This window comes from Ochlerotatus camptorhynchus, unplaced genomic scaffold (genome assembly GCF_037179485.1).
Source record: "Ochlerotatus camptorhynchus isolate MF236.1 unplaced genomic scaffold, CSIRO-AGI_Acam_v1.1 ptg000153l, whole genome shotgun sequence".
In the NCBI taxonomy this organism is placed as follows: Eukaryota; Metazoa; Arthropoda; class Insecta; order Diptera; family Culicidae; genus Ochlerotatus; species Ochlerotatus camptorhynchus.
In genome coordinates, this window is record NW_027040643.1 from 275,759 (window position 1) to 300,993 (window position 25,235).

The 25,235-nt window shown below is 42.0% G+C and overlaps 1 protein-coding gene across 1 annotated transcript; it reads left to right on the top strand.

Annotated features, from left to right (window-relative positions):
- The first annotated feature begins 2,153 nt into the window (after positions 1 to 2,153).
- On the top strand, positions 2,154 to 25,180 carry LOC135701291 (uncharacterized). The gene is made up of 3 exons (XM_065222030.1): positions 2,154 to 2,264; positions 23,946 to 24,938; positions 25,005 to 25,180. Exons 1-3 carry the CDS (start codon positions 2,247 to 2,249, stop codon positions 25,164 to 25,166), a joined length of 1,173 nt encoding a protein of 390 aa, XP_065078102.1. The 5' UTR covers positions 2,154 to 2,246; the 3' UTR covers positions 25,167 to 25,180.
- Positions 25,181 to 25,235: the final 55 nt, after the last annotated feature.

A 25,235-nucleotide genomic window follows, 5' to 3' on the forward strand; every position in this document is an offset into this window, starting at 1 on the left:
TGCTCAATGTTGGGTCGCGGCGTTCGACCTCGACGGGTGTTGTGCACCGTCGAGAGTTTTGAGCGCATGCATACTGCAACTAGGTAGCAGTCCGAATCTATGTTCGCACTGCGGTAAGTGGGGACGTTGATAATGTCGTAGAAGAGTTTCCCGTCGATTAGAACGTGATCGATTTGGTTTTCTGTGTGTTGGTCAGGTGATCTCCAGATGGCTTTGTGGATATCCTTGCAGGGGAAAGTAATCGTTCGGTGATCCGTATATCACTACTTGGACAAACTAAAGAGTTAGTCAGAAAAAAATAGTGAAAAAACTAAGCACCACAGAGATGCGTTTTGACGGTTATAGTGACCCGAACTGGATGTAAAACAACATGTAATTCTACAAACATCGATCCGAAACGATTTGCGAGTCTGCGTGGAACTGCTCATATGGTCGGTTTTGGAAATTCAAGATGACCATTTTCATTGGCACCCTAAAATGCAGATATTATTCACTACGTTTGCCCAAAAATTTTACAAACACGTGCCAAGGTCGGCTATTTTATGTAATGCATCGCATTATCCAATGTTACTATCATTATTGTTATGGACATTTCAATTACAAATCATTTGAAGCCGTGGAAAGTTTTCCTTTGACGCGGCAAAAGTTAACCGCCGTCAAAGAGGTGTTAACGAAACTATTGCTTTACTATTACAGTAAAGACGAATGGGCAATTGATTCTTAGAATCAATAGTGCAAAGTGTTTTCTCCAAGAGCCGACATTGCATAAGAAAAACACCTTTGTGTGTTTCGGATGAAAAAATAAAACGTGCTAGACGGATTATCATTCACTCCTTAAGATCACTTTTCGCGGGAAAAGTTGATCAGCCCCGAACAGCTCCTAAATGGCCTTAGACCAACTTACCTTGTGTTTAATACACAGCAAAAAATAATTTTGATATCACGTCAAAGTGGATGCACTACAATCATGTCGAAAATATGGTGTAATATTACTTGCTAAAAAGGACAAAATTATCATTAATACAATGCATGAACTGACATTACGCTGCTTTTACTGCATTTGTTTATTTATGTGGTCATAAAAATTACATGAAATTTTCGACATGATTGTAGTGCATCCACTTTGATGTGATATCAAAATTATTTTTTTGCTGTGTAGTCGATTCTTTGAGCCGCTGAAAGTTTGCGAAATATTCGTAGACAACTCAAACTCGCCAAGAAACGTGTCTTCGTACCTTTTATAGTAAACCGTGTGGGAAGCAGCGCTCTCAATGGCTCCGTAACGTCATCAATCGAACCGTACGCAAATGCCTTAACAGCTGGTTTCGACGCCGACGTCATAGTTTTCTGTTTAGGAATTGAGTGTTGCTGCAGGTTTTGCCGCTGTCGCGAAGCAGGTTTCTGTTTCAGTGAGTAGAAAATTGCGACATACCTTGTGGCGTGGGCGGTTCGATTAGTGAACACTGTCGATGGGTCTTAGATCATGATTTCGATATTTTTATACTGAACTGATCGTGATAGCAAATGACACATGCTTTAATTTGGTTTAATTCTAATTTGCATCAACCACAGCAGTCAACAGCAGTGGCGCTTGGTAGGTCAACTGTGTGAAACATTTCGCAAACACTCTGGATTGCCTCACCACTCACTGACTGGCTGATGGTCAAATACCATTTACAGGAACTTGCCAGCGATTTTGGGTGTCCGGCAAACGACGAACCTCTCGCTGCTACTGAGTGCACAATGGTCTTTGTTTACTGAATGACGACGAATCTGGGTCTGTTGGGCTAGCAGATTAATCAGTCATCAACAGCAGCAGCAGCTGGAAATGAGAATAGGTGTCAACGCGCATCATCACGGTGGGGGAGCGTTGTGGCTGTAAATTTGTCCATATCGGCCAATGTTGTAAAATGTATGAATGAATTTTTCGTTAGCGGTTGATTATTCTTTGCTTAGTGAAATGTGTGAGTGGATCAGTATGTCCCCGGGTAAATTGGTCAGGTTTATTTTTTCTTGTCCTCTGTCTCGTTGCTGTTGGGAGAGGGGACGCGCTGGCACACGGAGGCGATTTATCTGAAATGGGTGGTTTCGACAGAAAAAAGGTTTTTTGCACTGGATTGTTTGTTATTCAAAATTCAGTTTACTCGCGAATCTCGTAATGAGTGGATCGTTCGTTAAAGTGACTGAAATGTTGTTGCGGTGGTTGTGATTATGTGAGAACGAGCATTCAATAAACTCTACATGCAATGGGCGAAACGAAATTGGTTAGTGATATGTTCTGGGTATTTGCCTATGAGTTCTTGTGCGGTTTTTCGGAAAATACCTGTCAAGTTATCACAAGTGTGCTGAAAAAATATAATATTTCCGAACAAGTAAAGTTTGCCAGGCAAATAAGTAATAAACCTTTATCTGAACCTGCGCAATGGAATAGTAGTGGATATTTTTTTAAGTCAATCGCTTTCAAACAGAATGGATCTCAATGCCAAAAGTTGAAATTTGTATGTGCTGAAAAAAGCTCAATTATATCTACTAAAATTTTTTTCACTGTTTGCACTGACATATTGAAGCTTTTAAAACGTCGACTATTTTGCTGATTATACACTGGTGGAAATTAATATATGGACACAGTAATAGTACAAAACAGAAAAATATCCGAAAAAAAAACATTTGTTTGGGTTGACCTACACGCGAGACAAATTTCTCTTACATTCAATGTAAGGTTAGATTCATTACAACCTCTGCATATGTTGCATAGAATAAATTTAATAGAAACATTCTACCAGCATGTATGCACCTATTTCCCTGTTCTTATGACAGATAATATATACTAGAACTGATAAAATTTAACATTTACCCCTAAATATGATTGCAGATTTGGAAAGTGTGATAAATTTTCTACAATAATTGATTAAAAATTTCTTATTTGAGTGGTTCAGAACGATTTCGAACGCACTAATCCACTACAACCATTCAACTTCCCAAGTAACAATTCTGCAATCATTTGGCATCCACTCTGATTAATAATGGTTTTATAATGGCAATGAATAATCCATTTAATTTAAATACAGCATTTCACATTATAAAACGTTCCTGCTTAATAGTTCACCTTTTTACCGGTTTAAAAAACTTTTACAGTCTGGCGAGAAGTCAAAAACTGTCTTGTTTTAAAATTAAATTTAAAGTAGTTCTCAATCCCACCATAACACTGTTCTATAAATCAATCATAAACTTCATTAGCAATTTTTGATTAATGTCTTGATAAAATACTCTATAAACCTGTTCTATCATTATCAAAGCAATCATAAAACTATTAGGTTTAAAATGAGAGTAAAAGGCATATATTGTTGCCTTTTAGGCTTTTAAAAGTGTATCATAAAATCTCCTCTGTTTACAAATTTAACTTTAAGGATGGATCCTCATAGTGAATAAAAACCAAATTTATGACAAGGATATCTCGAAAGATAAACGAAGTTGGAGGAAAAATTCAAGCGATGCTTACGACCGAAGGGACGTCGATTTCAGTAAAAATTAGTTCTTCAGAAAAACCAGCACGTCTGAAAACAGACCAGCCTTCCCCAGACCTTGCGAATAGATGAAGATTGGAATAACTTGCGTCAGTACCGACAGCAAACCACTGAAACTATCAGTTAGCGGACACTAGTTTGTTTCCGATCCATAGCTGCAATTTTATTCGGTGAAAGGGTCATGACTTGGAAAAAAAAATCATTCATCCGTAAATTCCTGTATCGTTTGATGGTGCACTTCCAGAACCATCCGGAAGAAGGCGATCTTTTCGGGAATGATCGAGGTTACAGCTGTGCGAAATGCGAAATGTTGTGAACACTTTCTGAGTAACAGCTTCCAAGCCATCGGGAGAGAATCGCCTGGAAGAACGCTGAATCGCACAGCGCAACTATCAAAATTTAAACAAACTTTGACGTTTAACATTTTGTAATGCCGCCATAAATGCTGCCATAGATCTGAACGGGTAAGGATCAAGCAAAATGGCTTAAGATAAATACAATTCAGCCTACAAGTTTTTTTTATAAAAGCCATTTCAAAACCTTATGAATTTTTTAAGGATTTTTTGAAAGCAATATAACCTTTTCACAAATGGCCCATGAAAAACAACTTTTATGCATCGGCCATATTACAATTATTTTGTTTGTTTTTTTACAATCTTCGATTTTCAATCTATATTTCCTTTTTTTTTTTTTTTTTATAATGCGTTTATTTTTCCAGGCTCATTTGCCGTAGCTTTGCGGAGCCGATATTCATCGTTTGGGTACAAAATTACTTAAAACTAACGTTAGTAAAGCGGGGGCCGATTACTCGCGGCTTTCTCGAGGTTAGGGGTAACAAATTGTAACAAACGGGTGGCAGGGTAGGGATTGAGAACACAAGGTTTTTTAGAGCAATGTGCTCTTGATCTAGAACTAAGCGACATACTGGAGAAAAAGACAAACATGGGGGTACACCGATGGAGACCTAGCAACTTGAGAGAACACAAGATGACACTAACTACTAAATCCTCAGATCGATCCGTTTTAAAAACACATAAATTAAATTAAAATAATCGAGATCTCGGCTCGCCAAGATGTCTCTAACGGGCCGCATAGGTTGTTTTCCTCGGGCCCTGAGGGATGCGGATAACTCGGATCTAGCAACACAATGTAGGGTGCATGACCAAAGTACGTGGTCGATATCGTGATAGCCACTACCACATGCGCACAAATTGCTGCCTGCGAGCCCGATTCGGAAGAAATGCGAGTCTAACGAGTAGTGATTGGACATGAGCCTTGACATGACACGTATAAAGTCACGGCTCATGTCCAATCCTTTGAACCATGGCTTGTTCGACACCTGTGGGAGAATAGAATGTAACCATCTTCCCAGATCACTCTCATTCCATTTTTGTTGCCAGTTGGTGAGGACGTGCTGACGGGTAATTGAAAAAAATTCCGCAAAGGCGATTTGTCGATCAAAAATATCGCCTTCCATAGCGCCCACCTTAGCTAGCAAGTCCGCTTTCTCATTACCCGGAATTGAGCAATGAGATGGGACCCAAACTAAGGTGATAGTATAGGAGCAGTTAGATAAAGTACTCAATTTAGCTCGGATTTCGGTCAGGAAATACGAGGAGTGTTTCATCGGCCTCATTGATCGAATAGCCTCCAACGAGCTAAGGCTATCAGTAAAAATAAAATAGTGATCAGATGGTAGTGAGGCAATTTGCTCTACTGCGTAAAATATGGCTGCTAGTTCCGCAACGTATACGGAACAGGGTTTTTGCAGTTGATATGAGGCGCTATGAAATTCGTTGAATACTCCAAATCCAGTGGAAGCGTTTATAGTTGACCCATCTGTGAAAAAACTCTTATTGTTACTAACATGGTGGTACTTGTTTGCAAAAATTAAGGGAACAACCATCGACCGATGGTGATCTGGTATTCCACGGATTTCTTGCAACATGGTCAGATCAAAATTTACAGAGGAACTATAAAAGTCTTGGAGGCAAACACGAGAGGAATTGAATGAAGAAGGGCCAATCTCCAGCGTCATGTACTCGTAATAGAGACTCATGAATCTTGTTTGAGGATTTCTGTCGAGCAGCTTCTCAAAATTTTCTATTACCAATGGGTTCATTACTTCACAACGGATAAGAAACCGGAAGGACAGTTCCGCGAAACGATCTGTCAGTGGGAGAACACCCGCGAGTACTTCGAGGCTCATCGTATGCGTCGAGTGCATACAGCCAAGCGCGATTCGGAGGCAACGGTATTGAACCCGTTGCAGCTTCAGGATATGTGTTTTCGCCGCGGATTGAAAACAGAAGCTACCGTACTCTAGAACCGACAAGATGGTTGTTCGATACAACCTGATCAGATCTTCCGGGTGTGCTCCCCACCAAGTTCCGGTAATTGTACGAAGAAAATTGATTCTTTGTTGGCATTTTTGTTTCACATACGCAATATGTTTTCCCCACGTGCTTTTGGAATCGAACCAGACACCTAAATACTTGAAAGATATACTTTGAGTGATTGTTCTACCCTTTAGTTGAAGCTGTAACTGTGCAGGATGATGCTTCCTAGAAAAAACAACCAACTCAGTTTTCTCCGGAGAGAATTCGATACCCAGCTTCATAGCCCAAGTAGACAAATTGTCTAAGGTATCTTGCAATGGTCCTTGCAGGTCCGGTGCACTTGGCCCTATAACGGACACAACCCCGTCATCTGCAAGCTGCCTAAGCGAGCAATTTTCATCAAGACAACCATCAATGTCTTTTACATAAAAATTATAAAGAAGGGGGCTTAAACATGAGCCCTGGGGGAGACCCATGTAACTAATTCGTGAAGTTGTCGAGTTTCCATGAGAAAAGCTCATATATTTCTCAGACAACAAGTTGCTCAAATAGTTGTTCATAATTGGTGAAAGCCCACTATCGTGGAGTTTATCCGAAAGGACATCGATACAAACAGAATCAAAAGCCCCCTTAATGTCCAAGAAAACTGAACCCATTTGCTGTTTTTGCGCATAGGCCAGTTGAATTTCAGTTGAAAGCAACGCAAGACAGTCGCTCGTTCCTTTGCCTCTCCGAAATCCAAATTGCGTATCTGAAAGTAAACCATTCGACTCGACCCATTTGTCTAGACGAAAAAGAATCATTTTCTCCAACAATTTCCGTATACAGGACAGCATCGCGATGGGACGGTACGAGTTATAATCCGACGCGGGTTTACCGGGTTTTCGAATGGCGATAACTCTTACTTCCCTCCAATCATCCGGAACAATGTTGTGCTCCAAAAATTGATTGAATAAGTTCAACAAGCGTCTCTTCGTGACGTCTGGGAGATTTTTGAGCAAGTTGAACTTGATTCTATCCATTCCTGGAGCTGAGTTGTTACATGAAAGGAGAGCAAGTGAGAATTCCACCATCGAAAACGGGGAATCTACTTCGTTATTACCCGACGGACGATCACGAACGTTGGTTTGAACCGGTACCGAATCCGGGCAAACTTTCCGCGCGAAGCTGAAAATCCATCTGTCCGAGTACTCCTTGTCTTCATTAATCGGTGATGACGCGTTTCGCATTCTCCTGCCGACATTCCAGAGTGTTCTCATGGAAGTCTCTCGCGACAAACCATCGACGAACCGACGCCAGTATCCGCGTTTTTTTGCTTTAATTAAGTCCTTAAAGATTTTCTCAAGGTCGGTGTACCGCTCGAAATCCCCGACCTTACCGTGTTTGCGGAAGCGTTTAAACGCGGCGGACTTCTCGCTGTTCGCGTTGGTGCAATCCTTATCCCACCACGGGGTGGGAGGTCGCTTGCGGACGGAAACACCCGGAACACGTTTCGTCTGTGCTCGCAGCGCACAATCGATGATGACACGCGCGAGAAAGGAGTACTCGTCCAGCGGAGGAAGTACGTCAACCGATTGACTGGCATCAAGAACCGCGGACGCGAATTTTCGCCAGTCAATGTTTTTCGTAAGATCGTACGCGATGTCGACCGAGCGAGTAGAAGATGAACCATTGGTAATAGAAATTTTGATTGGCAAATGGTCACTACCGTAGGGATCTTGAATTACTTTCCACGAGCAATCCAACGATAGTGAACTCGAACAAAGTGAGAGGTCTAATCTGCTTATTTTTGCTGGAGGTTTGGCTACTCGTGTTGCTTCCCCGGTGTTCAGAATTGTCATTTTGAAGAAGTCGCACATGTCGTATATCAAGGTTGAGCGGTTGTCGTCGTACAGTTCCCCCCAGCCTGTACCGTGAGAGTTAAAATCTCCCAAGATCAACCGTGGCTCCGGCATAGCCGTGCAGATATCCGCGAAACTTTGACGAGAGATCGCGGTTTTCGGTGGAAGATATACTGAGGCAATACTGAGGCATTTACCTCGAATATTAACCTGACATGCAACAACTTCAATGCCTGTCACCGAAGGCAGATCGATTCTATAGAAGGAATGGAGCTTGTTGATCCCCAGAAGCACCCCTCCATACGAATCTGCGCGGTCAAGGCGTATAATGTTGAAATCGTGGAAAGCAAGATCGTTGTCTGAAGAGAGCCATGTTTCACAAAGGGCAAATGCATCAGAAAGTGAGTTGTTAACTAAAAATTTAAATGTGTCAAGTTTTGGCATAAGACTTCTACAGTTCCACTGAAGAACAGAGATCATATCCCCGACCTCATTCGGAGAATTATCCATCAAAGGATATGATCGATGCAAGGAAGGACCACCTAGAAGCTAGTTGCTTCAAAAGATTTTTCACCATTGGCAGCACTAAATTAATAATGCTCCTCGTTGAGTCAGAGATATTGAATATACTGAAGAAGCTATCCACAATACCAGAAAACGTGAACATGGGGGCATGTTCTTGCTGATTATTCAGCTGCTTTTCTGGCCGAAAAACTGGGACATCTGGGGTTTTAGATGATCCTGGAAGTGACGGAAAGTTCTTGTCATAATTACAAGGTTGAAAACCCGGTGGAATGGGTTTCGGTGCATTTCCGTTACCTCTTGATTTTTCCAAGGTGGGAGGGTGGTCCGTACGAGTGGCCTTACGAGGCTTTTCGGTGGTGTGTTTTTTTGCTCGTTTTCTCGTATTGCCTTTAAAGACAAACGGACTACCCTCACCGCCCTCTGAGTCAGAGTCTAGATCATCAACTGGCAAAATGGAAAACGTGTTACTGTTTTTTGGTGTGGTCTGGGAAGATGAAGCGGTATTCTTCAAGAGTTCTGCTAGTGTTCTCTTGGAGCGAGCTTGCAGAGACCGCTTAAGTTTTTCTCCCTGCTGTTTGTACCTCGGGCAGTCAGTCAGGGTATGCAGGCTTTCCTTGCAGTACACGCATTTTGGAGGAGCACCGCAAGGGCCCTCTTGATGTTGCTCGCCACACTGATCGCAGCGTGGTTTGTTCGAGCAGTAGTCCGATGTATGACCAAGTTGTTTACATTTCGAGCAGTTCATTACCCGAGGTACAAACAGACGTACAGGCAGCCGAACCTTGCCAATAGCGACGTAGTGAGGTAACGCTGAACCCGAAAAGGTCACACGAAACGAGTTTGACAAGGAATACGTTTTTTTGGAGCCTACTACGAATACTGACTGCATTTGAAGGCAGTCCAATATCTTCACCTTCGGCAGGGCACGGTTTTTAAAGATTCCGAAGGAATCGGGATCCAAGAAATCATCACAAGTCAAACTCGCTTCGGTGACCACTCCTTCAATTTCTACCTCACTACTGGGTATGTAGACTCGGTATTCCAATGAAAAAAGCTCGCACGCAACAATTTGGTTAGCCTGCTTCCGGTCATCAACGGTAACGCGCAGTTTTATTGGTGTTACCTTGAAAATATCGGTAACGGCCGAAAAATGTGTTGTTAGATCCTTAGAGATCCTCGGAATGTTCAAAGGTTTTTGTTTGGGCCGGAAAAAAACAACCCATGGGCCTTTCGAGGCTTCTGGGTAAGCCTTTAGGCGGGGGAGCGCAGAGGTTTTCGGGGGCAATGGTGTGGGGGGTGCAGGTGGACGAGGAGGAGATGGTGGGGGAGAGGGTTGTGGGCGATATCTTTTCTTGGGATATGCTCCAGTATTTTTGCTGGAGAGCGAGTCAACTGGAACGTCAAGGGTTTCCATTTCCACAACTTCCTCGAGACTTTCGTGTGAGGTGGAATCAAGAGTTTCGTCGTCTGAGATGGAAAGCGACCATCCCCCGCCTTTATCATTTTCATCCATTGCGGTTAAATATCACCGCAATGATGTTTTTGGTAAATATTTTACAAATAATTACAGTAATTTCAAATAATATCAAAAATAGAAAAACAAAAATGCAAAAATAAACAAAAAAAAAAAAAAAAAAAATGATATAGTTTTACTCTACTAAAGAGTAATATGAAAGAAACAAAAAAAAAAACCAAGAAAAAAAAAATAGAAAAAAAATATATATATATACTGAGAAAAAAAAATTGGATCACCCTAACTATACTCTACTTAAAAATAGTACGAGAAAAAAAAATCAAGAGAAAAAAAAAAAAAATTATAGATATATACTATTTACAAGATTTTGGATCACCCTAATTATGACCCAGCCTAATCTAATACTGGACCATGCGGGGAGATGCGATACTGGTGAAAACAAAGCGACACGGTATACCTATTGCACTGAGGCGGCAGATGACTGGTGCGATGCTATTGTATTCCCCAACGGCTGTTGGGTCGATAGCCTTGCAGCTGGTATGCCTCTTTTGCCTCGGTAGGCAATTTAACGTGCTTTCGTTGTTGCTATCAATGGGCCGATAGTGGTGATGATTTTACAGATGTTGATGTTAAAGCTGGACCGTAATCAAAGCGCTCGGCGTATGATTAACGGCTTCCTCACTCGCGCACTAGTTGTCTTAACACTATGCCAACTAACTTTGGCGAGAAAAAACCCTCGCGTGGGGAAAAACTCAAAAACTCAAAAACTAGTGTCGTACAACGAGACCGATGCGACTTGACCGGCTCAGCGTGCGAGACGGAATGAATCTATATTTCCTTGGAAATAACTTTATTTTTGTTAATTTAGTAATGAGAAAATATTTAGAATGCAAAAATTATGAGAAACAAAAATCTTGGCTAAGCTTAATGATCGGTCTGAAGAATATATTTTTTCTTAATGTTTTTTTTTTTTTTTTTTTTTTCTTTATTTAAGAGATTTTCTTTTTCTTAATGTAAAATAATTTGTAAAATCGATGTTTTCCGTGGGCGGACTCTAGTTTTCAATGTTTTCACGTACACTTCGCATCAAATTTTATATGGCACCTAAAACTAGGCCACTTCATGAGAACTAATTTATAATTTTGGAAATTTGGCAGGATTGTTATACGATCAGTTTTTTTGTTTTGTTTTTTGATAAGATCGGATGGTATTTATAAATCCTTTTTTATCTTGATTGTTGTTTTTCTAGTGAACCTAGCAAGCAGTTAGGGTAAATGGCTCGGATAATGGTTTTAATTGTTGCCAAATACCTTTTATTGTAGCTTAAATACGGTTTTGAAATGGATCTCAATGCGTTTATCGTACAACCATTTTGCAGTAAATCAGTCTTAAAGAGCTTCGAAAATATACCCTTCAGAACCTTCTCCAGGGTGGGCTAACTAGACAGATTCTAGCAACAATGAGGTTTTGGTGGATGCATCAATGGCAAAGCAGTCTTGACCAGGTTTTTATGGATGTTGCTTTATAGTAGCTTTGTATTTTTTCTGTCCTTTATTTAACGTCGGTCTCTGTTCCGCAATCTAGTGCCAATCACCGATGCCGGCTATTAGTAGCTTACATTAGTAGCACCACAACACCACCGGCGCCGGCTATTAGTAGTTTTGTAGTATTTTATAAAACTTAAAATGCTACTTGGGTTGGTTACTCATATCAGAAACTTTTGAACAATTCTTACAGGAAATTCAACGTACTTTCCAAATCTGCAAAAAGATTTGGGGTTTCCTTTAGTTTTTTTATCAGTTACAATGCAAAAGCTCATAAAAATTGATCAATACCATTGTAACGTCACGTGGAATGGGTCAAATAAAAAAAAAAATATAACGAAAGTTTTAATAACATAGCTTGCGATTTCATTGTTCATAACGATTGTTTCGATCATCAGACTATAAAGCACGCAATATTGACTAAAAGTTATGCATTTCCGAGGGAAGCTTTACAAATTTTACCCATTTTTTTATTTTAGACCCAAAGTAGAATAACTTTTACTCATTTATGAGTAAAATTTTACTCATTTATTGAGTAGTCCCACTGCGATTACCGTGCACATATTCTGCTTTATTTTCATTCGTTATCGCCAGCTATGACGCTCTGCTAGTTTAGCTTTAACGAACCTAAGTGTATGTAAAATCGAATGGGTAAATGTGTGTGTGTGTGTGTGTGTGTGTGTGTGTGTGTGTGTGTGTGTGTGTGTGTGTGTGTGTGTGTGTGTGTGTGTGTGTGTGTGTGTGTGTGTGTGTGTGTGTGTGTATGAGAGAGTATTACAACCAAATGGTACTCGCTAATTTTCAAAATTTCCAGTATCTACCTGAAAAGTGAAATACTTTATGGGGAAAACGGTCTGTGATAAACATTGAATTACAAGGCAAAGGAACCTTACTTTTGCTACACGCACAAATTATAAAAATAAACTAATGACACATGGTTTTTCTAGCGTTACACTCCGTTATGCTAGTACATCAATTGAGGTACTAGATTTAAAAGATTAGCGACATTAGTAAAATTATGCTGGCCATGGGTATCAAACCGGGAGTAGTTTACTGAAGTGTAATTTTAATCTAGTACCACAATTAATGTAAAAGATTAAAGGACGACAGAAGTAGTACTCGGTAAGTTTGTCATAGGTATCTGCAGAAAACCGTTGTGTTATGGAAGTTTTCTGGAAGTATGACCTTATAAAGGGATAAAATTTTGCCACGAAATGATGCAAAACATGCCATTTTCAAATGGCTCGCAATCGCCAATCCGGACGACTCCGGACGAGATTCTAATGCCAATGTGTTCATAATAACGTAAACTTTCATTCGTCCATAAATTATATGATCTGATCGTGCAAGATTCTACAACTTTTTCAAGTCTGAAACAGCACAAAAAAACATAAAAAATAATTTTTTTTTTATATCGTTGAAAAAATAAGACATTATTCAAATTTAAAGGTTTTTATCTCATAACTTGTTAGAAAAGAGCCCAAAGTACCCATTTTATTATATCACTTGTCTCTTGATCAAATTGTTTATATCTGGTAGGCGTAACTATTACATGGTTACTTTTTGGAAAACAAGAAGCTTCGAATTACTTCAGTTTTTGAACACGTCTCAAAATTTGTAAACAAAATATAACGTTTTTATTTTGTTGTAACTTTAAGCTGCATATATTGAAATATATTAAAAAAATATAGAAGCATGAAAAATCAAGAAAATCTTGTTTTCTTATTTTGGTGAGGTTTTTGTTCCAGTGCAGCGTACAAGCAAGGTTTTTTTCAGATTGCATTTTTTTTGTATAACAAACTTCACGAGATGAATTTCTAGACGCAATGTTTTTGAAGAAACAAACTTTGTTAAAAAAATAAGTTAGCAGAAAAATTACGAATTTTTTTAAAAACCTTCCGGCGACCACATTACAGAAATCTGTTCATGTCGTGAAATATTGCAAATCCCGCATACTTTTCATATCTGTAATATAATCTTACATTTCCCTGTTGGGTGTACGACATCCAAATTATTCAGAAGTTGAGACCTTGTTATCTAAGATGTTATCCAAAGATATGTATCCAAAAATGCTCGTAGATCCCAAACATACAACATGAAATCAAAAAGAGCATATATGAGACACAATAAGATCTTCGAATCATCTACATGCTCAATACAAAGTTTTTCGATATCCCGACAAAATGTGCCTCTCCAGAGAGCTTTGTACATTACATCAGGGGAGATATATATTGTTATTAACATAATATCTAAGATTCTACATAGTTGAATATGCTATAGCTTATAAGTTTCACTTAAAGTGGTCATTTATACGATATATCCCAAGTAACAATCCAAATGTTAATTGGTTTTAACCATGTTTTATGGTGGTTTTATCAAAGCATGGCTGAGTCTATGTGGTTTTACCATGGCTTTTTTCAAGTAAACTTAGTCTCATATCATTGATATTTCTGAAGAGTGCTTCAAGAATACTTGTAGAAGCCTCCATAAAACTCCATCTTTTGTATGTGTGATTGACCTTATGAACAGTTTTAAGAGACACTTCAACTCCCTATCAAGCCTTCTTTTTAAGCTTTCATAAAACTTGAGAACGGTTTTGAAAAAGTTTTATGGCATTCTTCTATAAATTTAATGTATTTTGAGAATGCTGGCATAAAACTTTCTTAAAACAAAAAGGTTTTAACCAAGAGTAAAAACTCTTGAGAAAGACTTTCCTAAAATACATAAACAAACTGTCAAAACTAATGGCCGCCAACAGGTGGAAAAAAAATGAAAAATAGTGGATCTTACAAACGGAAATTGAGTAAAACCTATCCAATATATTAACATGCCTTCATCTCAGCAAGCATCGACTTCAAAACAAGACGAACAGGTGCGAATAGGTATACAAAGACACAAGGAAACAAAGCCGGAGAACAATCCTTCCGATGCTCAAATGACAAACTCGATGACGAGCTATTTTCTAGTCTACTGCAATTTACATACCAAAAGGTTCTAGGGGGTATAAGAAATATTCCAAATTAAATTATTCATTGCAAATCACTTTACTTCTCAATACTTTATAAAACATTTAATTACATCGCGATGTTTTCATTGTACAGTTCTACATAAGTTGTGTTGTTTAGAATAATTAATAAAATCAAGATGGAGTTGGAATTAGCAACAACAATTGATTATTAGATCTTTTCATTTGAACGTTAACATTTGCAATGTTTGTGATAGAAGCACTGAACTATTGGCGATCTTACATAAAACTTATCTGTCTTGAATATCAATCACTAATTGTATTCAAGCCCAACTGATCTTATTCAAGAAAACAACAAGGTTAATTGAACTTATCACGCTCCTCCATAGTTCTGTGCAAGAAAGATTAGTCTTAACAGAATCTTGTTAGGGGTTTATTTCAAACCATTGAAAATGATGGCGATTGCTTTTGACATTCTCGGAATGTAGCCATTGACACATAAATGACAATAATAATCATTCGATTTCAGTTATGTCAACTGATTATTACCGTTCCAAATAAGGTTCTGGATTTGACAAAGGAATCTGTAAAATCCCTTTCAAAATCATAAAAAATCTGCCTGTTTCAAATTTATCACTTTGCCAATAAAATTATTATTTTTAAATAAATCAATATTTAAGCAATATCGTCGAGGCGCGTTAGATTTTTCGAACTTTTGTATTGCTTAACGACGGTAAAATAAATACAGCATGGAAAATCGCTGAACTACAAGCTCGAAAATGATCGTCTTTGTTAATATCTCCATGACCAATTTTTATTCACATCGTTATAGGTAAAGGAATAACAAATAATCGAAGAATTTATAACTCGAACAGATTTTCCATCAAGAAACAAGCTACCTATCTAGCAAAAACTGGAACCTGTGAAACAAACTTATCACGTACTGGAAGCACTCTTGAAGAGAAAAACATAACACAATGACAACTTGTCGTAGTTTTATCAGAGGTTTAAAGAGATCTTGAATGCCAATATAAGCATGTATCGATAGGAATGTCAAGTTTTAAGCGAACCTTAAAAACTAGTCTTGAGAACCTTCTTTAGTATGGGCCTCCTTCGTCTTATGATGGTTTTATGGCTGTTTTAGAGTAGCTTTGTAGAATAATTAGTTTTATGTTCAGTTTTATAGAACTTGTCTTGAATACTTCTTCAAGTGTACCATAAAATTCATTTTGTTACTTGGGATGAGTAGATGGAAGTATAGAGTTGTTGGTTCCGTTAGAGTACGGCAGTGTGAAAATTGTATATAGAGAGTAGAAAGCGAGCAAGGACAACTTTGAAGAAGGAACGAATCGGGTTGATCATCTCTCTTTACCAAACTCCCCAGTTGGAGAGGGATGGTGAGGGGTATCCCCTCCCCCTAACCACTGACAAAAAAAGATGATCACCGATCTGCTCATGTACCGACGATGTGTCTGAAACATTTCTATCGATTGTACCGCACTCAAGTTGCTATCTGAATGGAAGCATCTAGTCGTAGGTTTGGAAATTGCAGCTATTGTTATGTGCTCCTGTCATCGTCGACTTGACGATCTCGAGGAGACACTGGTAGGGGAGGTGCTGATACTGTACCTTTTTTGACGTAGAACTACGTCTTTGTCGACTATACTGGGGTGCAAATCAAAAATAATGTGTGGTGAAGGAGTGTAAGGTTTTGAACGCCTGTAACTTTGCCATTTATAGATGAAATTAAAATCCAAATACGCCAATCGATAGGAAACCTGTTGAAATAAATATTTTTCCAATTTTTCTGTAATTAAACTTTTGAAAATGTACAAATGATAATTTTATCACTGATTTCATGAAATAAGCCTTTTTCCCAAACCCAGTCATCATAAACGAATACCACTTGGTTGCACATCATTATGCTTGAACCTGAAAAGATATAAATCAGCGCTGCTCTCATGCCTCTGCTCAACATCATTACAGTTTCAGCATCGAACTGCTCGTGTTGTTCGTGGAATCATTCTCTGCTTGAACGTCAAGCAGTACAGTTCGGTCTTTGCTCGCTCTGTCGAGTTGTTCTAAAGTTTCTAGTTTGTTCCAAACATTCGCAGTTTAATCGCGTCGTCAGTAGTGTCGGTCGCTTCGTGTGATGGGAAGACAGCGCTCCCGGAGCAGGCTCCGAGAGAAAACGGAGAAGAAGGACAGCGGTGAGGGTAGCTTGAGTGTACCTATTTCGAATAGGTACGCTACTCTTCCCACCGATGTAGGGAATCCCACCTCAGCCATGGTGAAGCGGTCTAAGAAAAAGAAGAAAAATCAAGGCCAGTCCGATGGTGCGAGTGGACGGGACGATGCCACCGCGACGAACGTCAGCGTCATTGGTGATTTCGGCGACGCCGTCGACAACGACACTGCTGCCAGCCCGAGTGCAGCAAAAATGAAGCTTCCTCCACTGGTGGTGAAGCAAGTCCCACTCAACACGCTGATTGGCGATCTTTCATCGCTGGGCGTTGCAGCTGAGTTTAAGCTTGGCAGGATCGGCACCAAGGTGATGCTTCGAACGAAAGGGGAGTACGAAGTAGCCGTGAAATATCTGAAGGATACCAAGGCAGAATTCTTCACGCACGACATCCCCGGTGAGAAGCTCTTCAAGGTAGTCATCAGGGGTCTACCAAACTTCGACCCCAAGATGGTCGAAGCCGAAATCAACCGGTACAAGGAGAGATGAAAACGTGAAGACGTACCCGGATTGTCTTTTCCTGGTGCACTTCCAGAAAGGGACGGTGACGATCAATGCGCTACAAGCCATCCGATCGATCTACTCCATCATCGTACGGTGGGAGCCATACCGTGGCGGTCATCGTGACGTAACGCAGTGTCAGAGGTGCCTCAATTTTGGACACGGTACCCGCAACTGCAACATCAAGCCACGCTGCAGCAACTGCGCTCAAGAACACGCCACTTCCAACTGCCCTGCGGATGGAGCCGTGGCGATAAAATGCGCTAACTGTGGTGGTGCACATCAAGGTTCTGACAGACAGTGCTCCAAACGCGAGGACTTCAAACGCATCCGAAAGCAGGCGTCAAGCAACAATCAACCAGGACGCAAGAAGGACAAAACCCCAGCATTCAGAACGGAGAATTTTCCGCCTCTTCGTGCTCCCCAGCAAAGGCAAGCGAATTCGCGGGTGCAACCCGCCCCCCCCTCAAGAAGCTTCCGGTGATTCTGCTGGCCAAAGCTCTCCATCCCCCCTGGATTCTGGAGACAACCAACAGGGCAAAACAACAACCCCGATCTGTTCTCAGCGGATGAACTGATGGAAATTTTCGTCAACATGTCCAGTGCTCTTCGTAAGTGCCGCAATAAGCCCGAACAGATCCAAGTGCTCGGTAAGTTCATCATCCAGTATGGCGTCTAAACCGCTAACTATCGTCACCTGGAATGCTTGCTCTGTAAGAGCAAAAAAGATTGAGCTTGCCGACTTCCTCCGCAAGCACAGCATCGACGTGGGCCTTCTAACCGAGACCCATCTAAAGTCCGGCGACAGCTTCTGGTTGAGTGTACCCCATTAGGCATAAATACGTTAGGCATACGGACGTTAGGCATAATGGACGTAAGGCATAAAGTCATTAGGCATAATGGACGTTAGGCATAATATACGTTAGGCATAATGGATGATAGGCATAACATTTCTTGCTGCTGTGCAACTCTAGAAACCTGTAAACAATGCTTAAATTAGGCTTAGCGTTGAATAAAAAATGATACAAGTTAAACAAACATAGTTTACTTAATAAGCACAGTTTGGAATCCATTATTTATCATATCATAAGTGACGTATCTACATATTTACTTAGATCCATGATTAGTAGCGATAGTGGTTAAGTAATCTTACAATGAAAACTCAGCTTAGTTTTGAACTATATCTTGAAATCAATCGCATCTAGAAATAAAAAAATCACACAATTGTTGTAATATATTCTTACACACATATTGCAAAAGTCAAAGAAGAAAAGGTTTTCCTCAAAGAACAGCTCATGAAATAAAGAATGGTGAATTCTGTGATTTTTCATACAATAACAAAAAACAGCCAAGGTTGAATAAAATATGATGCCAAAGAACAGCTCATGAAATCAATAATGGTTAATTCTGTGGTTTTTTATTCAATAACAAAAAACATACCTGCTGCTTCCAGGATTTCCTGCCATACTTTTCGATACAACGATTCTGATTTTGTTGTCATCAGAATGAAAACTAGCGGAACCGTCTGCTGATGTGAGGGAGAGATACTTCCATGAACAGTGACGAGTTGCCGAAACAAACAAGGAACTGTGGCAAACGTACCATCTGTAACCCAATACTTTGCCTGTCCAAGACGTCGTTCATGAGTTCCAAAAATTAAGGCTCTTTCATTATTGTCACCGAAGTCAGCAATCAATAGACGGTCTCCATTATCATCCTTCTGGAATTCATCCGGTAGATTATGCCTAACGTCCATTATGCCTAACGTCCTTTATGCCCAACGTCCATTATGCCTATCGTACATTATGCCTAACGTCCGTATGCCTAACGACCGTATGCCTAACGTCGTGCACCCCTTCTGGTTGCCTGACCACAACATTATCCGGGTAGCCTTGAACGAACTCAGCTCCGACCACCAACCGGTGGTGGCTGAACTGGGCTGCAACGTGGCTCCTGCTTCAAGCCTGGACTACCATCGCGTTAACTGGGCCCAGTTTGGACGCGTGGTAGACAGGCACATCATCGACAACCCGCCGCTTGACACCGTGGAGGACATCGATCGAGCGTTGGAGGGACTCCACCAAGCCATAACCGTGGCTGACGAGGCGTGCGTCCGACGAGTTCCTGTGAGGGGTAAGTTTATTGGCATTGATTCCCACACCCAACTTTTGATTCGCCTGAGAAATGTTCGTAGACGCCAGTTTCAGAGGACTGGAGATCTGGGCAAAATACGTGAAATGGCTGATCTGAACAGACAGATTGCTTTCAGAATGGACTCACTCCGAAATGAAAGTTTCGGGCGTGTTGTCCAGAATCTGGACGACCGCTCCAGACCATTCTGGAAGGTAGCCAAGGTCTTGAAAACTCGTCCCAAACCCATTCCACCTCTCAGAGTCGAAAATGATGACGATCGGCTTTTAATCACCCCACAGGAGAAAGCAAATGCGATCGGCAAGCATGTCGCTTCATCGCATTTGCTTGGCTCGAATATCCAAAGTCCGCTCGAATATCAGGTTGCGCAATGCGTTCAAAACCTAGATGCCTCCCCTTGTGTCGTGCCTCCGGCGGATATGATTACAGTACAACAAATTTGCTCAGCGCTGAAATGCACCAAGAACATGAAGGCTCCCGTGTTTGACGGTATATTCAACTTGATCTTGAAGAGACTCAGCATGAAAGTGCAGTCTCTTCTAACCGCTATCTTCAACAGATGTTTGGAACTGCACTACTTTCCAAGCATCTGGAAAGTAGCAAAAATCATACCAATCCGCAAACCCGGTATACATCCAACATTGCCTTCAAGCTACAGACCAATCAGCCTCCTTTCAGTGCTGAGCAAATTGTTCGAGAAACTCATTCTCAATCGTTTGATCAAGTTTGTCGAGGAAAATAACATTCTCCTTCCGGAACAGTTTGGGTTCAGAAAGGGGCACTCCACCAATCATCAGCTAGTACGGGTGATGAATAACATCCGAAGTAACAAAGCTGTATCCAAGTCCACAGCCATGGCCTTGTTAGACGTTGAAAAGGCGTTTGACAATGTTTGGCATGACGGACTTGTGTACAAGCTTTGTAACTTCAACTTCCCATTACATCTGGTTAAAATCACCCGTAACTACCTCCAGCAAAGGTCGTTTAAGGTATCGTTGAATGGTTGTCTTTCAGACACGTTTTCCATCCCAGCAGGAGTCCCGCAAGGGAGTTTGCTAGGCCCCTTGCTTTACAGCATTTATACTTCCGACATTCCTCTTCTCGGTGACGGTTGCGTGTTCTTCCTGTTCGCAGATGATACCGCAATAGCCTTCAAAGGAAGGATGCCTCGCGAAATAACGAACAAACTTCAACGATGCCTTAACGCCTTTGCTGATTATGCCACCACGTGGAAAATCAAAATCAATGCCTCCAAAACACAAGCGATCATGTTCCTCCATCGGCAATCGCCCAAACTGAAACCGGCTCCATCTTGTACTGTAATTATGGATGGCACAAGGGTTGAGTGGTCCGCCGAAGTAACCTATCTCGGGATGTTGTTTGACGAAAAGCTCCTATTCCGCTCGCATGTGGAGAAAACCGTAATCAAATGTTCTGCCGTGGCTAGATGTCTGTATCCGCTGATTTGCCGCAGATCCCGCCTCTCAAGGGTGAACAAACTGGCCGTCTACAAACAAATCATAGCACCTGCGATCCTCTACGCAGCTCCGGTGTGGGAATCATGTGCACAGACTCACAGGAACAAAACTCAGGTCGCTCAGAATAGAGTGCTGAGGATGGTTCTTGATCGTCCTTTCGACACTAGAATAACAAATTTACATGAAGAGGCAGGCATTGCCAAAATAGATTCCAAAATTAACGAAATTAAGACTAAATTTGCACAAAAATGTAATTTATCAGAACATGCTTTGATAAGCAATTTGTATATAGTAGGTTAGGTGTATATAGTAGTTGTAGGTTAGTTGTAGTTGTAAATAGTAGTTATAAGTAGACTCCTTTTTCCAATTCAAATCAAACCAATCCCACCAAGGTGGTCATACTTTAGAAAATAGGCCTGATAGGACTAGAAACTGTAAATAATAATTAAAATCTCACTGTACTAAAGTTGAAAAGACGCATCTGTGTCACTTGAAAAATTCATACATGTAAACCACACAAACACAAGAAATAAAGATCATTTAAAGTCAAAAAAAAAAGCCTCTGCTCAGTACCGCTTCGGACGGCGCGGCACTAGGTCCTGCATCAAGCAGGACTAGGTCAGGGGCTAAAGGTGGATCACGGCGTGACAATGAGGAAAAGTAATGTATGTTAACCTCCTCCCCCTTTCACAACAACCTCTCCCCCTCCCCCCTTCACGACAATCTCTCCCCCTCCCCCCTTCACAACAATCTCTCTCCCCCTCAACAACCTCTCCTAAACCCCCACACCCCCCCCCCTCCCAAATACAACAAATACCTCTCCGAAAATTAAGCTTCCTCCACTGGTGGTGAAGGTAGTGCCACTCAAGACGCTCATTGGCGATTTCGCATCGCTGGGCATCGCAGCTGAGTACAAGATCAGCAGGATCGGCACTAAGGTGATGCTCCGGACGAAAGCGGAATACGAAATCGCAGTCAAATTCCTGAAGGATTCCAATGCGGAATACTTCACGCACGACATCCCCGGTGAAAAGCCTTTCAAGGTAGTCATCAGGGGTCTACCGGATGTTGATCCCAAGGCGATCGAAGAAGAACTCAAGGACCGGTACAAGCTGGCCCCAATCGCTGTATTTCGGATGATGAGGAGAGACGAAAACGTGAAGACGTACCCGGATTGTCTTTTCCTGGTGCACTTCCAGAAGGGAACGGTGACGCTGAATGCGCTGCAGGCTATCCGCTCAATCTACTCCATAATCGTACGATGGGAACCATACCGTGGAGGCCATCGCAATGTGACCCAGTGCTAACGATGTCTGAACTTTGGACACGGTACTCGCAACTGCAACATCAAGCCACGCTGTAGCAACTGCGCTCAAAAACACGCCACTTCCCACTGCCCTGCGGATGGAGCCGTGGCGTTAAAATGCGCTAACTGTGGTGGTGCTAATCAAGGTTCCGACAGACAGTGCTCCAAACGCGAGGACTTCAAACGCATCCGAAAACAGGCGGCAACTAACAACCAACCAGGACGCAATAAGGACAAAGTCCCGGCATTTCGGACGGAGGATTTCCCGCCTCTTCGTGCTCCTCAGCAAAGGCAAGTGAATTCGCGGGTGCATTCAGCTCAAGCAACTTCCGGTGATTCTGCTGGCCAAAGCTCTCCATCCCCTCCTGGACTCTGGAGACAACCAACAGCGCAAAACAACAACCCCGATCTGTTCTCAGCGGATGAACTGATGGAAATCTTCGTCAACATGTCCGGTGCTCTTCGTAAGTGCAGCAATAAGCCCGAACAGATCCAAGTGCTCGGTAAGTTCATCATCCAGTATGGCGTCTAAACCGCTAATTATCGTCACCTGGAATGCTTGCTCTGTAAGAGCAAAAAAGATTGAGCTTGCCGACTTCCTCCGCAAGCACAGCATCGACGTGGGCCTTCTAACCGAGACCCATCTAAAGTCCGGCGACAGCTTCTGGTTGCCTGACCACAACATTATCCGGCTTGATCGCACCAGCTCCAGGAGGGGTGGTGTTGCGGGCGTCGTCAAGAAAGGAATAAAATACCACACTCTGTCCCATGTTTGGTTTTCGGATGAGCCAACATTTATCTCACCGGCGGGCAACCCATCAACGCTAGACCTGTTTCTGACAAATATCGGCTTGTCCAAGCCGGTAGCCTTGAACGAACTCAGCTCCGACCACCAACCGGTGGTGGCTGAACTGGGCTGCAATGTGGCTCCTGCTCCAAGCCTGCGCAAGGACTACCATCGCGTAAACTGGGCCCAGTTTTGACGCGTGGTAGACAGGCACATCATCGACAACCCGCCGCTTGACTCCGTGGAGGACATCGACCGAGCGTTGGAGGGACTCCACCAAGCCATAACCGTGGCTGACGAGGCGTGCGTCCGACGAGTTCCTGTGAGGGGTAAGTTTATTGCCATTGATTCCCACACCCAACTCTTAATGCGCCTGAGAAATGTTCGTAGACGCCAGCTTCAAAGGACTGGAGATCAAGCTAGGAAACGTGAAATGGCCGATCTGAACAAGGAGATTGCTTCCAGAATGGTCTCACTCCGGAACGAAAGTTTCGGGCGGCATGTCCCGAATCTGGACGACCGCTCCAGACCATTCTGGAAAGTTGCCAAGGTCTTAAAGACAACAGACGCTCGGGTTTGGTGAAGCATTTCCTTTATCACCGTACTATGGTTAACGCGCCAGTGTTCGCGTCGCACCTCTTCACTTTGCTATTGCCGGACTGGCAACATTGCTCAAGCTACGCCACCCAGCTGTGTCCATGTTTCAGCTGGTAGTCTTTTGTTGTCATGTGACTCGCGGAGTCGTGAAGTAGGAACTTGTGAGGACCAGGGCTAGGTATTCCGCTCCTTCCAGGTTGTCAACTCACCATTTTGTTTCAAATCTCATCACGTGTTTATTCGCCTATGTCTAAGCCTAGCAAAATTCAACTGTGCAAAAATCATCGATGAGTTTCAGGTTGAAAAATGTATTGCTTTAAATGTTGGCGTTATTAATTGTTATTACTGTTGTTTTGCATCAATGGATGGAAAACTTATACAACATGCATGGGCATGCTGCTAATTGACGTTTTAGCGTTTTATTTTAATTTTAGGCTGGAATGAATTTTTAGCGTGGTGCGTGTGAGTGCGTGAAAATACGCATGAGAATCTCATGCGTGAGTTTTGTTTGCCAGATTCGCAAGGGAGTTTATTCTCTCAGAGAGGCTCAATGAATGAGATGATTTTACGAACACCGCTCTTAAGTTAGCTATCTTATGACATCAGAATTATCACGTAAATAAATCAAATTTGCGTTCTTCATATTTTGATATTGTCTTGTTACTTTTCAGATACAAATTATTCTACTAAGTGTACTATGCCAAATAACCCATGCAAGACCGTTCACTTTCCCGGACGGCACTCAAACGAATGGCGACCGCAACGGCAGCTCTCGCTCTGGGCAGCATCCCGAACCTGAAGGTCGTAGCATCCGAGGCGGTTACAGTCAGGACAAACGTCTGGATATCTACAGCCGATACAACGTGTACGAACACGAAGAAGACGATTACCGAAGAACAACGACCACCTTCCGACCTTATGTCACCATTGGTTCAACCAAGCAAACGTTCAATCGATATCCAAATGCTAACTACAATAGACTTCCGCCGGCGAAAAATGACGAACCGATAGAAGCAGAACCGGAAGATGATTACGATGACGATGGAGATGCAGAGGATGGTGTTGATCCTCCGAATGCTGCAGAAGACTTCAGCAGCAGCAGCACTTCCGGTAGCAAACCAGTTACGTTCAACAATCTGCTGTTCACCAACAATAACAAGTTTGGTGGATTCGGTAACCTATTTGGTGAAAATCGCGTCAAGCACAAGTACAAATTCAAACGACGAAGGCCCGGTCAGCCGTGCATTCCATATGATCTCTTCAATCGACTCCGAACGGGTCGTGATTCGAATGGGAATCGAATCGATCCAAAAACTTTGATTCCTCCGCTGAATTTGGTGCTGGCCGATGTGAATTACTACTCCCCATCAAATAACTACAACGGTCACGGGGTGGCATCCGATACGGGAGCTTCTTACGATACGGGAACTTCCAGTGGGGGAGCTGTGTTCAATAACGTATTCTACGATGCTGTCGGAGGTTATCCCTGTACGGGAGGATACAAGCCTCAACGACCTCACGGAGGTCCGCTGGGATTCTTCGGGCAGGGTGGACTGTTCGATTGGGTATCTTCGGCGGATTCCGTGCAGAGCGATCCGGGCGAGGGAGGATCGTCTAATAAACCGACTGTGGTGTTCAATCTAAACGATGCCATAGACTCAGTGGTGAGTTGTGGTTGGCAATGGGGGAGGATCTTTGAAGTGAATTGAAAGTTTTCGTTTGTTTTGTAGGCAACCAACTGGAATCCAGGTGAGAGGTTTCAAATGATGATGAAGGTCATAGCGGAGTTCATATCGTCGGTTGCTGGAGGAGGAGGAGGGGTACCTGTCGTGGGTGATGCTGTCGATACAGTGCGGCAAGTTAACAAAGAGTTTGTTAGTTTATTTACCTAAAATACTCATATAAGTTTAATGAAAATAAACGCAAATTTTGTACATTTTTAATTACGTTGTTTACAGAAT